Source organism: Gambusia affinis, linkage group LG07 (genome assembly GCF_019740435.1).
Source record: "Gambusia affinis linkage group LG07, SWU_Gaff_1.0, whole genome shotgun sequence".
NCBI classification, from domain to species: domain Eukaryota; kingdom Metazoa; phylum Chordata; class Actinopteri; order Cyprinodontiformes; family Poeciliidae; genus Gambusia; species Gambusia affinis.
This window is the reverse complement of record NC_057874.1, coordinates 16,984,052-16,996,329: the sequence shown is the minus strand read 5'-3', so window position 1 is coordinate 16,996,329 and position 12,278 is coordinate 16,984,052. Positions and strand designations below refer to the sequence as shown.

At 39.6% G+C, this 12,278-nt stretch overlaps 1 protein-coding gene across 7 annotated transcripts; it reads left to right on the top strand.

Annotated features, from left to right (window-relative positions):
- Window positions 1–387: 387 nt before the first annotated feature.
- On the top strand, window positions 388–12,205 carry sfi1 (SFI1 centrin binding protein). 7 transcript variants are annotated; one of them, XM_044121208.1, is made up of 30 exons: window positions 388–658; window positions 752–823; window positions 983–1,093; window positions 1,910–2,004; window positions 2,085–2,202; window positions 2,291–2,393; window positions 2,483–2,639; window positions 2,738–2,899; window positions 3,246–3,316; window positions 3,391–3,483; window positions 3,565–3,662; window positions 3,757–3,823; window positions 4,132–4,262; window positions 4,350–4,431; window positions 4,514–4,692; window positions 4,773–4,848; window positions 5,767–5,862; window positions 5,944–6,020; window positions 6,396–6,498; window positions 6,581–6,677; window positions 7,949–8,109; window positions 8,195–8,269; window positions 9,024–9,098; window positions 9,740–9,916; window positions 9,989–10,182; window positions 10,412–10,538; window positions 10,628–10,706; window positions 10,818–10,896; window positions 11,000–11,099; window positions 11,809–12,203. In XM_044121208.1, the coding sequence occupies exons 1-30, from the start codon at window positions 498–500 to the stop codon at window positions 11,935–11,937; spliced, it is 3,345 nt and encodes a 1,114-aa protein (XP_043977143.1). In that variant the 5' UTR covers window positions 388–497; the 3' UTR covers window positions 11,938–12,203. The 7 variants fall into 7 exon arrangements, with proteins under 7 accessions (XP_043977143.1, XP_043977142.1, XP_043977141.1 ...); XM_044121207.1 differs by having other exon boundaries at window positions 394–658; window positions 911–1,093; window positions 10,821–10,896; window positions 11,809–12,205; XM_044121206.1 differs by having other exon boundaries at window positions 394–658; window positions 911–1,093; window positions 11,809–12,204.
- The last annotated feature ends 73 nt before the right edge of the window (window positions 12,206–12,278 follow it).

Sequence of the window (12,278 nt, the reverse complement as noted above, 5' to 3'; positions counted from 1 at the left end):
CAGTTTGGCGGACCAATCTTGCCACAATGATACAAAAATATCAAAAAATAAGCTCTTTAATTAATTCAAATACTTACATGAATAATTATCACATTAACTTCACTAAGACATAGCTTTATCATTCTAAATCTGAAACCTTTAAGCTATCAATCTTTTTCAGTTTCCTGAACAACTTAAAGTGGACATTTTAATTTTTCTTTAATACTTCAAATACAGAAGAAACTTTACAATATCTGTACTCTTTATGCATTCATCCGATAATATTTCAGCTATACTCGATTTGATGATGCTATATATCAGAAAAATATTGTGAAATATCTGAAAGTCTGCGCACTAAGGCCATCTGCTCTTGCGGTGAATAAAAAAAGGAGCAGACCCACCGATTCTGGGCAGGTCACGTGACCAGAAAAAAACAAATGCGCGGCAGTTGGTCGAAATGAATCTTTTCGAGGACGGCGTAAATAATGATGTCTGTATTACAAGTCTGAGTTAAAATAATGCAAGGCGATTCCGTCCAAAACTCAAACCGGGTAAGACTGCGACCCTTCAGGTCTGAGAGTGAATCTAGACAGCTGCGCAGAGTTCAGACCAGGAAGGTTCCTTACAGAGTGGGATACAACTGGAACAAGGGAGGGAGACTCAAGGAGCTCAGGATAAGGTGCCCAGACAACGTATATACCATATTTTAGATTAGTAATAATACAAGCATTACAAGCATACAAGCAACTCTAACCCCGCAAACATCTCCTAGACACTTGGCGAGAAAATTCCTGAAGATATGGATGCACAACACCTTTGGTCGAGTTCTACCCCTGCAAGCCAGGTAACATCGAACACATATTGTAGCTACAATTCAGAATTAATTGAAAACCAAATGAGCACTGTTATAATCATTTCCATTTTGTTATAGCCTCCTTGCCACTTTTAAAGTCCTGCATGAGTCTGAGGAGTATGAAATTATGCAAGATATGGTTTGGTACAGGTCCCACTACATTAGAGGCCTCCTGAGACGAGCCTTTGAAACGTGGAGGGACGACTGGTGGAAATCCAGGAGGGAATGGAGTCTTCTATTGAGAGCAGAGTGCCACTACAGGTCAGTCTCAAGGCATTATGATGGACTGTTTGTTCTTTTTTTTCTGTAGTAGCTGCCTGTCTATATTGACATTCTGCCACTTGAGTAAAACTCATTGAGAAGTTAAAAAGTTTTCTTCTGCCCTCTGTGTTTAAGAAAGACAGACCAGGAGAAATGAGACAAATAAACAGTGCTGTAAAAAGTGCTTCTTCTTTTACAGATTTTATGCAGCTTTTCTGACTTAATACATAAATAATCTGAACCTTTCAAGTGTGACAAAAAAGGAAAACCAGAATAGCTAGTGACCATGCCAGGTGCTATTTACTTTGCAGCAATCCCTAAAAGCAAGCATGCATGTGGCAACAGTGGAGAGGAAAAACACTCCCCTTTAGCAGGAGGAAACCTTCAGCAGAACCTGACTTGTGTCCATCTGCGTTGGCAGATTGAGGGGTTGAGAAGACAGAGTAGATGTACAAAAACGAAACAGAAAAACTGATGTAGGAGTAATTTCTTTGTTAATGAAAAGCAGAAAGTTAACAACAGAAGAGAACATTTAGTTTTTGGCAGCATTATCTCAGCTGATGTCCTCCTCCAGGAAGGTGCAAAAGCCAAACAGAATGCCAGACCAGGTGTAGCTTCTATGCAGAGAGAAAAAAAGAAGTTGAGAAATCTCACGTGTATTATGACTGGATGTTGTTTACACTTCATAATGACAGAAGTCGATTCAATGGGCTAGTTAACATCGAAGAACTGTATGTTGAAGTTGTCTGTGTGAACATGGTTGATATCCTTGATACAGTCTAGATTATGTGCTGCTCATGATCTTCGTGTCTTTAGGTATTATCTGTTTAACCTGGCATTTTATGGGTGGAGGAATTTTACATCTTCGCAGAGACAGAAAAAGACTACATTACAGCATGCACAATCATTAGGTATGATTTAATATGAATAATTAGCATGAATTATTTACAGATCTAAGATGTGGTTTTAAGCACTCTGCTACTGTGAACAGATAATAGGCGACTGGTCCGATTGGCTTTGAACAGATGGAAGGTTTTTATTGAGATCAGGAGAGGACATTGGAGGATGCTTGAATCCTTCCTTGAGCAGAAGAGGCTTTTGGATTTGCAGTAAGTTTCTTTTTTTAGCGTTTACTGGTATCGTGTCAAACTGGAATGCTTTCCATGTGCATGACATTAACACTGCAGAGTTTTGCAGCTCGGTGTGGAATTTGTGGCAGACAAGGCTGCAGAAGCAGCAGCACCTTAAGAGGTTAGAGGATCAAGCACAAAAGCAAAAGGCGCTGAGCTTACAGAGCAAGGTAGACACACAGTCTGCTGAGCTGCAGTCTTTCACATTTTTAGATTAATTGTAAATTTATTCCAACCGTGTATTTTGTCTTGTGAAAAGGCTTGGAGTCTCTGGAAAGAGACGCATAGAACTGCTTCTTACCAGAAAGAAGAAGAATCTAAAGCAGCTCTCTATTTCACTGTCCGCCTTAAAACAAGAGCATTTTGTCGATGGATGAGTTTCGCCTCCCATCAGAAGACCAAGAAAGACACACAAGGTTCTGATGTTTTCCCTTCCTTCAACTATCATCTGTTGCACTGAATGTAAAGGACCTGGTTTCAGGTTGCAGGGTTACTCTGCGTGTCTTTCTTGTAGCCGTGGCTCAGCGCGCCTGTTGTCTCCGCCTGGTCAGGAAGTATTGGAGGGAATGGAGAAAGACTCTGAAGCACAAACAGAATGAAGAGAGGCGATTGCAAGTTGCAAACCGCTTGGCTGTTCAGAGCACTCGACGCAGAGCGCTGGTGCGCTGGAAAGCCTGTATCCTGAACTGTTCACAAAACTGTAACAAAGAGACACAAGCACTCACATTACAGACTTTCGTAACTCAACAGACTTGTAATCGCGGTGAAATCACGTTGTTACCTCAGGGAAGCTGAATACAAATGCGCAACACACTTTTCAGTTTATTATTTGGAAAGGATGTTGAAAACCATGCCTCATTGTCTGTACAATTCTCAGTTATGTACTCATTTGTGTCTGTCTGGTTGTTTGTGGATCTATCTGGAGAATGTTAGGGGTGTGGTGTACAGTAGACTTGTTGAAAGAATGGATCCCGTTTTGACAGTCCTCTGTTCAACTGTTTGGCTCTTGAGCTGTGATGTAGATGTTCGGCTGTGCAGAGAAGAAGCGGACAGGAACCAGACAGCATGTCAGCATTTCCAGCATCATATACTGGTAAGAAATGAACAAATGGATCGAGCAAAAAGTTGGCAGAGAGCAGTCGGTTCTTGATCACTTTGTGTTTGCAGCGCGCTGGACTGCAGGGGCTCTCTCTGAACGTCAGCTGGAACAAAGCGCACCGACTGAACAACAACATGGCCGTCCAGCACCGTCAACAAACAGTAATCGACGCGGTCATCACCTTGCAGGCAGTTCCGCTTTCTTTCAGTGAAAACATCAAAACGTAAGCTTCTCTTTGGTAGATGCTGGCTAAGTACTGGAGGCTGTGGACGGATCGGCTGGAGGAGGTTGAAGATCAGAGATTTCAGCCCCTAATCGAAGAGGCGCTGAATATTTACAGGTTTTAGGTCACCTTTACATTTTACAGCCACCGTCCCAGAAATAAAGGAAGGGGGAAAAAATCAAACATTTTTGAACTGTCTATCATATTGCAGGGTTTCTGTGCTGAGACGTTGTTTCCACCACTGGAGAGAAACGCTTGGTGAACAGATTCATATGCAGGTATTTTCAAAGATTTTTATCTAATGTAGAAATTTTGGAAACTTTTAGTTTCTATTTTAATAAACTAGAAACAATTTTTAATAAAATAGAAACTAAAAGTCCTATTTCCAGCTGAGAAACAAAAATACATCAAGGTGCAGTTTATTTTCTGTTATGACTGAGTAAGACTATCACTAAAGCAGACAAATACTGTCCATAACAACAACATGTCATTCATTACAGATTAATTCAAGAAGAAAAATAAATATTTTGCCCACTTTCTCATTTGAAAATGTCAGATTTGTCATTTTTAATTAACTTCTCGACAGGAAGTGGAGCGTCGCGCGGATGTTTGGTTTGCTGAGCGGACCTTACCCCGATGTTTCCAGTCTTGGGTGGAGTTCACTCTGCAGGGGCAGCTGCAAGAACAGAGAAGATTCAAAGCTGAAGCCTTTAATCGGTGATTTGACTGTCTTTAACCTTCTTGAGTGCAGGCCTGTCTATATCTTCTCCCTTGTGACTTCTTTTTTTGTTTCTTGATTTTCAGGAAGCGTCAGTTCGCCTGGGTGTTTCACACCTGGTGGGGACGGGCAGAGAAGCACAAGGAGGAGAAGCTCTGTGAGCGGATGGTACGCAGCTGCAGGTGGAAACAAGTTTAGTGTCGATTCAGACAGACCGTTGTGCTCCAGACACGTTGCCGTGTGTTTTCAGGCGGTTCTCCACGACGAGCAGCGCTGTGCGCAGGGAGCCTGGCTGCGGTGGAGAGGACGCACACAGCGGCAGATCAGAGAGGCAGAGAAACGGGAAGCTTCAGACCGTCTGCACAGTCACAGGCTTCTGCACAACACGCTGGTACAGTGGAGGGGCTACAGCTCTGAGATGCGAGACAGGTGGTGATAATCTGTGGTGACTGATCTGTCTGTGCTGCTGTGTTTTCATTGTTAATGGTGAACTGATCTATTTGTGTCAGGAGAATCAGAGAGCAGCAGGCCTGTCTTCAGGGGGATTTACGCAGTCTGCGATGGGCTGTAGAGAAATGGAAGAAGGTAGTTATCATCTGGACACAGAACACTGACACAGTCTGTGGATACAAAATAGCACAGCGGCTATTTAGGCACTGAAGCAATTAATTGGATTAATGATGACTAATCAATTAAGACAATTGCCAATTAATTTAATTACCTAATCGTTTACTGGACTCAAAATTATGACATTTTGATGAAAGTGTAATAACCTCAGACCAACAATAAATCCAGAACTATGCAAGAATATGTACAGTACAGACCAAAAGTTTGGACACACCTTCTAATTGAATTCAATTAGAAGGTGTGTCCAAATTTAGAATTTCTAATTGAATTCTAATTGAATTCAATTAGAAAGTGTGTCCAAACTTTTGGTCTGTACTGTACATTTTGCATTTAAGATGAAAAACCTTCTTTGTCTATAAATATGTTCCACCCAGAGTTCCTCAAGTGACATAGTTTTAGGTTTATCTGGCTAAACTTCTGTAAGAAAAAAACAACAAACCCTTTGTTATCCAATTATTGATCAAAAACGGTGTAGAACGGCCCTACACTGCATTGACGTTAAGCAAAAGCAGAAAATGCTGAGCTTTTCACATGCTGATTTTTTTTTAGCTCAGTATGCATCTTCTACTACAAATGATCACGCATTCACTAATGGAATACAATGGTATTGCATTTTATGTAGTGAAATGTTTATTTTGTTATTTAAAAGACATTGAATTATTGGCATTTTCTGTATTTCTAAAATTGCATAAAATAAGATTAGTGTTACATAAATATTTGCAGAATGTGGACATTTTTTGCTCAGTTACTCAAATAAAGGTCTGAATAATCGATAGAACTTTGCTGAAATAATTGTTACCTGCAGCCCTCTTGTTGTTTTCTGCTCGGCGTCTCTGCAGGTTTTAGCATGACGTTGATGAGTGTTTTTGTCATCAGTTTGTTCAGAACCGGCGAGTGAAGAAAAGCAGGCTGAAGGAGATTCAAGGCCACCATGAAGCTAAACTTCTCAAACAAAGCTTCTTGGCCTTGGAGGTAGTTCATCATTAGTGTGTAGAAATTAAACCAAATGAAGGTGACTAAAGAGGATGTTTAGAGCCACTGCTGTGTTCACAGAATCATCGCTTTGAGATGTCTCTGATGTGTGAACGTGCAAAGGAGCTTCAACAGCAGCGAACACAGATTTTCCTCAGGTACCTTAACTCCAAATGTTCACACCCTTCTTACTCGTTTCACTTTTCTGGATTTTATTGCCAATTCTTCTAAACAAATCTCTGAATCTCTCTGAGATCAGATGGGAGAGATCCAAGAAATTTTCAAGTCACAGATTCCTTATTAAATTTAGGCCTTTGCTTTGAGTAGGCTATTCTAATGTAGGGCCTGGTGGCCTGTAGGACTGGAGGTTATTAACCAGGACTTTGTAGAACTGCATGCTTAGGACTGGAATATGACTAAATATGAACCTGCAATTTTATTGTCTTTTAAGATTTCAGTTTCGAGTTTAAGATTTGCTGCTTTGAAATCACAAACATATTTCAGCCTCACAGCGTTGAGTCACATGTCCTCAGGAAATCTCTAACAGCATGGAGGGAGAAAGCAGAGCTGCTGGCTGGGGTTCGACTCGCAGAGCAACAAGCCCAGGAGCACTTCCAACAATCCGTTCAGCAGAAGGTTTGATCTTTGTCCTTTTAATTTTAAAATGCAGTGTAGTTATTTTCTTATTCTTTGCTCTCTTTGTGCTAAATCTGTCCAGGTTTTTCATGCTTGGAGAGAAGCAACGAGACGTGCACTGTCAAAGCGCCACCAGCAGAGGGAGATGCTCAGGCAGGCTGAGAAAACTTTCAGTGAAGGTAATGAATATGGACAGAACGTCCTAGTTTCAGCTTAGTTCAAGTTTTATCTAGACAAGTTTTATCTTAAAGCTGATCATGTGAACATATTCATTGTTTAAAAATAATTTTGTAAAACCTAAACTTTTAGATAAAATAAAAATGTTTCTCTAACAATTTTTCAGCTTCTTTTAATAGTTGATGAAGATGCTAAATGACATCCATTTGAGAAGTTGGACGCTAACATGTTTCTCTAAGTTTAAAAAATAAGTAATTTAAATAAGGACATATGAGTAACTATATGTTCCAGGTTTTGACCTGATGAGAAGCAATGCCAAAAATGTTCCTTTTGTGTTTCAAATAGTAAATAGACGATGTTTTAAAAAAAAATAAAAATAAAAAAAATCTCAGGGTAAAATTATGAGGTCAAAAAGTATTTCAGATTTTTAGTGAGCTGTGGATCAGAACTGTGGAACTGTTCTTTAACTGCTTTTGTAAAGCGATGAAAGGGTAAAGTTCAAGGGGTGTAAATATTTTTGGAAACTCTAACTGTATTTTTTAAAATTATTATTTCAATAAACACCCTCACGCACTTATAAACCGTGCTGATTAATGTAATACAAATATCATTTGGTTTATCTGTCGAGACTCAATTTTGAAAATGTCATGTTTGCAGATTTGTCTGCTTTGCTGGTTGGGAGGTAATTAACTCATTCAGTCAGAACTTTATGAGAACACTGCAGTGGATCTGACCTGATTTCTGTACCTAATACAGGTACAGTTCTTAAAACAAGAACAGCAATCTAATGTCCACAAACAGCATTTTCATGCAAGAACCAACTTTTGTCCTTTTTTTTGTTTGTTTGTTGTTTTTTTACATTAAGTAAATTTCATTATCTTACTCTGATTAATAAATTAATAATATCTAAGCCCCTTAGAGTATTTTTGTTTGATTAGGTGTCCATATCTGTATAATAAGGTGTAACATTGATTCTTCAGATAAACAAAATAAAGCACATTTTATTTAAAGTGACATTTAAGTCTTTTTTTACCCCATTTCATGATACCTCTTTTTAAGTGGATTTGAAATGGTTTTGTGCTCAGTATTTGGAGATTAGAGTTAAATACAAACAGTTAAGCAAATATTTTTTTTTTATCTCTAAATTTCCCTTCTTGGTTTTTAAATTATTATTGTAAAATCTTCTTAGATTTTACCTGCACAACATAATAAGGCAAGAGTCCTAAACTGTGCTGAACTTGTTTGTGTGATATTTAATTTTTTTTATTTGAAGCTCGGCTGCGGCTGATTTTCAGACAGTGGAGGGAACAAACCGCAGAGGCTCGGAGGCTGAAGATAAACATGGAAAAGGCCAGAAGGCATCACAACTCCAAGCTGCTTTCTACAACCTTGAATGCATGGAGCAACTATCACTGCCAGCACCAGAGAGATAAGGTTGCTGTTTTATCACTAAATACATCTGTCACATAAATCTACACTGATACTACATGAAGACTTCAAAGTTGCTATAACTCTTCAGGTCATGAAAAGACAAGGACTGCTTTTGCTGAGGTTAAAGATGTACCAGAAGTTCTTTGAGCGATGGAAAACAAAGGTTTGCGGATTTTTTTGTTTACAATTTTAATAAGAGCTTCACTTAAATAATTTGGAAATAACCTGGAGAGGCTTAAAAATGCAAGTTAGTAAAAGTGCTAGGCATTTTAGTTGACATGTAGTACGCTCTGAGGACATCAGACTGGTTACCTGTAGCTCAAAGAATAGACTTTAAAATACTGTTGCTAGTTTATAAATCACTGAATGGTTTAGCACCACAATACATTAAAGATTTGCTGCTGTTGTATCAACCTTCCAGACCTCTCAGGTCTTCTGGTTCTGGTCTGCTCTGCATCCCCAGAACCAGAACCAAATGAGGAGAAGCAGCATTCAGCATCTATGCTGACTGCATAGATGCTGGAACATCTATGCATTCATAGATCTGGAACAAACTTCCAGAAAACTGTAAAACAGCTGAAACACTGACTTCCTTTAAATCTCAACTAAAAACCCACTTGTTTAGAGTCGTATTTGAAACGTAATCAATTGCAAATTTATTGACGGAATCTGACTGGATGTTGTGTTTTGATTGTTGATTCTATGTTGCATTGTGTTTTTGTGTTTGATTTGATGTAAAGCACTTTGAAATGCCTTGCTGCTGAAATGTGCTATACAAATAAAATTTGAATTTGATTTGATTAGAACAGATTCTTATCTGATGTCCTCAGAGCGTTTCTGCTGTACAGTACACTCTGTGATTTAACGCTCTCTCACAGGCTGTGACTTCTTGGTTCTTCTCTTTTTCCTGCGAACAGCTGCAGCACAGACGCAGGGAGGCTGACCAGACGGAGCGAGCTCTCTGGCACTGGTCTCTCACCCTTCAGGCCAAGGTAACACCTGCCTCCACATTCTTATCTTGCATCAAAATCTCCGGGGCCTTGAAAGAGTACACACACCTTTTGACCTTGGGATATTGTTTTGTAAGCCAACGCCGCTTTAAACTTTATGCTGCTGTTTGTCCACTAGTGTTCCCTTAAAAAAGCTCTGAGGTCTTCACAGAACAGATGGATTTATACAGAAATTAAATTACACACAAATTAGGCAACTAATTAGCCGTTTCTTTTTATCCATAGGTACCAGAATAAACTGAGGTTGAATACTGTTGCATACCGGTCTATGCTATAGTGAGGATAATAGTAGTAATAAAATGCCATCTTTTTTGATTTATAAGCAGATCCAGATGTAAAATACCTGGAAATAAAAGATGGAATGTTTATCTCTGTCCTCATGCTTTTGATATCAAACCCAAATGTTTGCAGTGGAAAATTAAACTGGTTAAGCTGTTTTAATACTGGAGGAGTGTATTCATCTGCTTCAGCTTCACAGTTGTATGCCGCTCTGTTTGCTCTAACGCATAATAATCTAATAACATGTATCAAAGTTTGGGGTTTCAGTGTGATACAGTGTGAAAATATGAGTGTGAATATGTTTGCAAAAATCTTGATTGATTTGCGTTGTGGATCTGCTGCAGGTGTTGCAGGGATGGAGGCTCTGGGTGACAGAGCAGCGCAGCAAGCGGGAGCACGCAGCCAGAGCTGCACTGGTATACAGGGACCAGCTGCTGAGGGAGGGTGTGACGTGCATCCTCACGTACGCCGCGCACATGAACGACCTCACAGCGAGTTTGACGCAGCTCAGCCAGGAACAGGTGGGTGTTTGTGGGAGTGTTTTGGACACCAGACGGGAGCGTGATTTCAACCGTCTGCCCCCTGTCCTGCAGAGATCGCAGCGCCTGCAGAGAGTCGTGAGGCGCTGTGCCATGCAGTGGAAGCGGCGGGCGTTGGGTAAATCACAAAAGGAGCAAGATGTCAGAGAGCAGCCACAAAAGAAGAGTGTGACCTTCTGTTTGCCGGGTCCTGGAAACATTTCCACGCCTCACTCAGAGGAGCAGGAAACGGAAGCACTTAGCAGCCAGTGAGTCCAGATCTGAGTCTGTCTCACTGAAACTGTGCAGCAGATGGAGATGAGGTTATCAACCTTACTTCAGCCAGATGATCTTATCAGTGATTTACATTTTATTTTATACTTCCCCTTCCAACTTGCAAAACTAGCTTTAAAATCTGGTCTCTTTCAGCAGATATTATTGATTCATGTTTTTTCTTCTTTATTTTTAAATCGCTTAATGGAAATGTATCCTGAGCAGCACTGAAGGAGCACTGAAACCAAGTCAGAGAGGCTCCATGTCTGGAGCTGAGTCGCCTCTGGAGAGCAGAACTCAAGATCTTCTTCTGCCACCCTCAGCCTTCATGACCTCTAAGACACAGAAATCTGTATTTATCTCTTACCGCAACACATTTAAACGTTTATGTCGTCCTAAAATAACTTGACTTTCTTATATTCTTCCTTTTCTTTTTCAAAGTTGGACAGTTCAGGTCTAAGAGAAAATCCATTTGTTTCCCTTTGTGAGTTTGAGACTTCCTCTACACCCCTCACACCAGGTTTGACCTTTTTTTTTTTTTTTATAACAAACAAAACTAAGGCATGAAATATTAAAATTAACTGTTGTGATGCCCTTTCAAATACCAATTTGAAAAATTCTCCTGAAAAAGAAGCATCAGTTCTGATGAGAGAACTTCTCAGCATTCAGATGGACATGAAGAACTTCCAGCAGAGCAAGAAGCAACTTCGGTGGGGAAAAAAACAAAAAAAACAAGCTAAATCTAATTCTTGTTTTTGGTATTTCAAATGTTGTTTGCAGTGACTGATGTTTGACTGTGTGTGTGCCACTCAGGGCATGGCGCAAGCTGAGAGACGTGTTACAGAGTTGGCTGCAGACGAGCGCAGAAGATGAACAAGTGGAAAAAAGTGCAGTTTGTGAGGAGCTGAAGGAGGTACAGGCAGAAGGAATGAGGCAGTTTCATTTTAACGCATAATCTCAACCCAAACAGTTGTAGTCTTTAGATAGGCATTTGAACAAAATGCGTTTTTTTTTTTTTTTGTGAAGTTGTCATAAATAATGAATTTCTCTGGTAAAGATCCAACAGTTTCTGCACATCTCACCAAGTGAGCCGACGTCTGATGACCTGAGGGTTCTAGTTGGTTTTTCTTTAACGAATAACTCTGAAATTAATTTTGACCAGAGATTGTTGCATGCCTTTATAAAACATTAAGAACATTTTAAAATCAGTTTATAGCAAACAGGGAGCCTGTCAAGCGATATAGTTAATTTTTCTTCTGTTGGTCAGGGCTGTGGAGGCAACATTTTGAATGTGCTGTAGATACGTAATTGTTTCTTGTGTTTTTTTGATATGGCAGTTGGCCCATTTAGCGACATACAGTGGAGTTGGGAAAAATGAACATATTGCATGGTTATTAGTTTTTAGATTAATTCGGTCTGATTGTCAAACTTGCACTTGCAAAACCAAAAACATCTGTCCCTTTCTGCATTAAGCTAGAGGGATTTTTTTACCCATGGACACACTCTGTAGCTGCTGCTTGTATGTGATAGGTTAAAAAGTTGACGTTATCAAAAGCTGTATCTCCTACCTATTAACACTGACATTGATTAGTTTCACATTCAACATTTTTCTGTATTTATAGCTGGAGAGGCGCATTCGAGAACTGTCCACGGAGCTGGAAAAACAGAAACCTACCATCCTGCTTCATGTGGAGAGGATCCAACGTTTGCAGTCTGTCCTCAGTACCGCAGGAGTTTATCCTCTCTGTTAAAAACAAGAAAACATGGACATCACAGAAACAATAGGTCATTCATCTATATACTGCTTACACTCATGTCCCTCAAATTCCCGCAGAACTTCAGATTCAGATATGTTCATCTGATGCACATTTTGTTATATGTTTGCAATTTTTTTTCTTTTTTTCATTTTTTTTTTCAAATAAACTTTGAAATACTAACTGCATACAGCTGTCTTCTTCTTTCACTCACTCTTCCTCTGGCAATTCTTGCTAACTATTCAAAATGTTTTTGTCTTGACCCCCACATATTAAAAAAGATTAAAGTGGAGCTGTATTTTTCACTTTAATTTGTGAACAGTTTGATCTGGATCTCC

What these genes read in the sequence shown, in the direction of transcription:
- sfi1 (XM_044121206.1), top strand. Translation starts at nt 498, where the DNA reads ATGCAAGGCGATTCCGTCCAAAACTCAAACCGGGTAAGACTGCGACCC. An exon ending in AACAATCCGTTCAGCAGAAG is followed by an intron (nt 6,499 to 6,580) that starts GTTTGATCTTTG and finishes AAATCTGTCCAG; the next exon opens with GTTTTTCATGCTTGGAGAGA. An exon ending in CTCTACACCCCTCACACCAG is followed by an intron (nt 10,707 to 10,817) that starts GTTTGACCTTTT and finishes CTCCTGAAAAAG; the next exon opens with AAGCATCAGTTCTGATGAGA.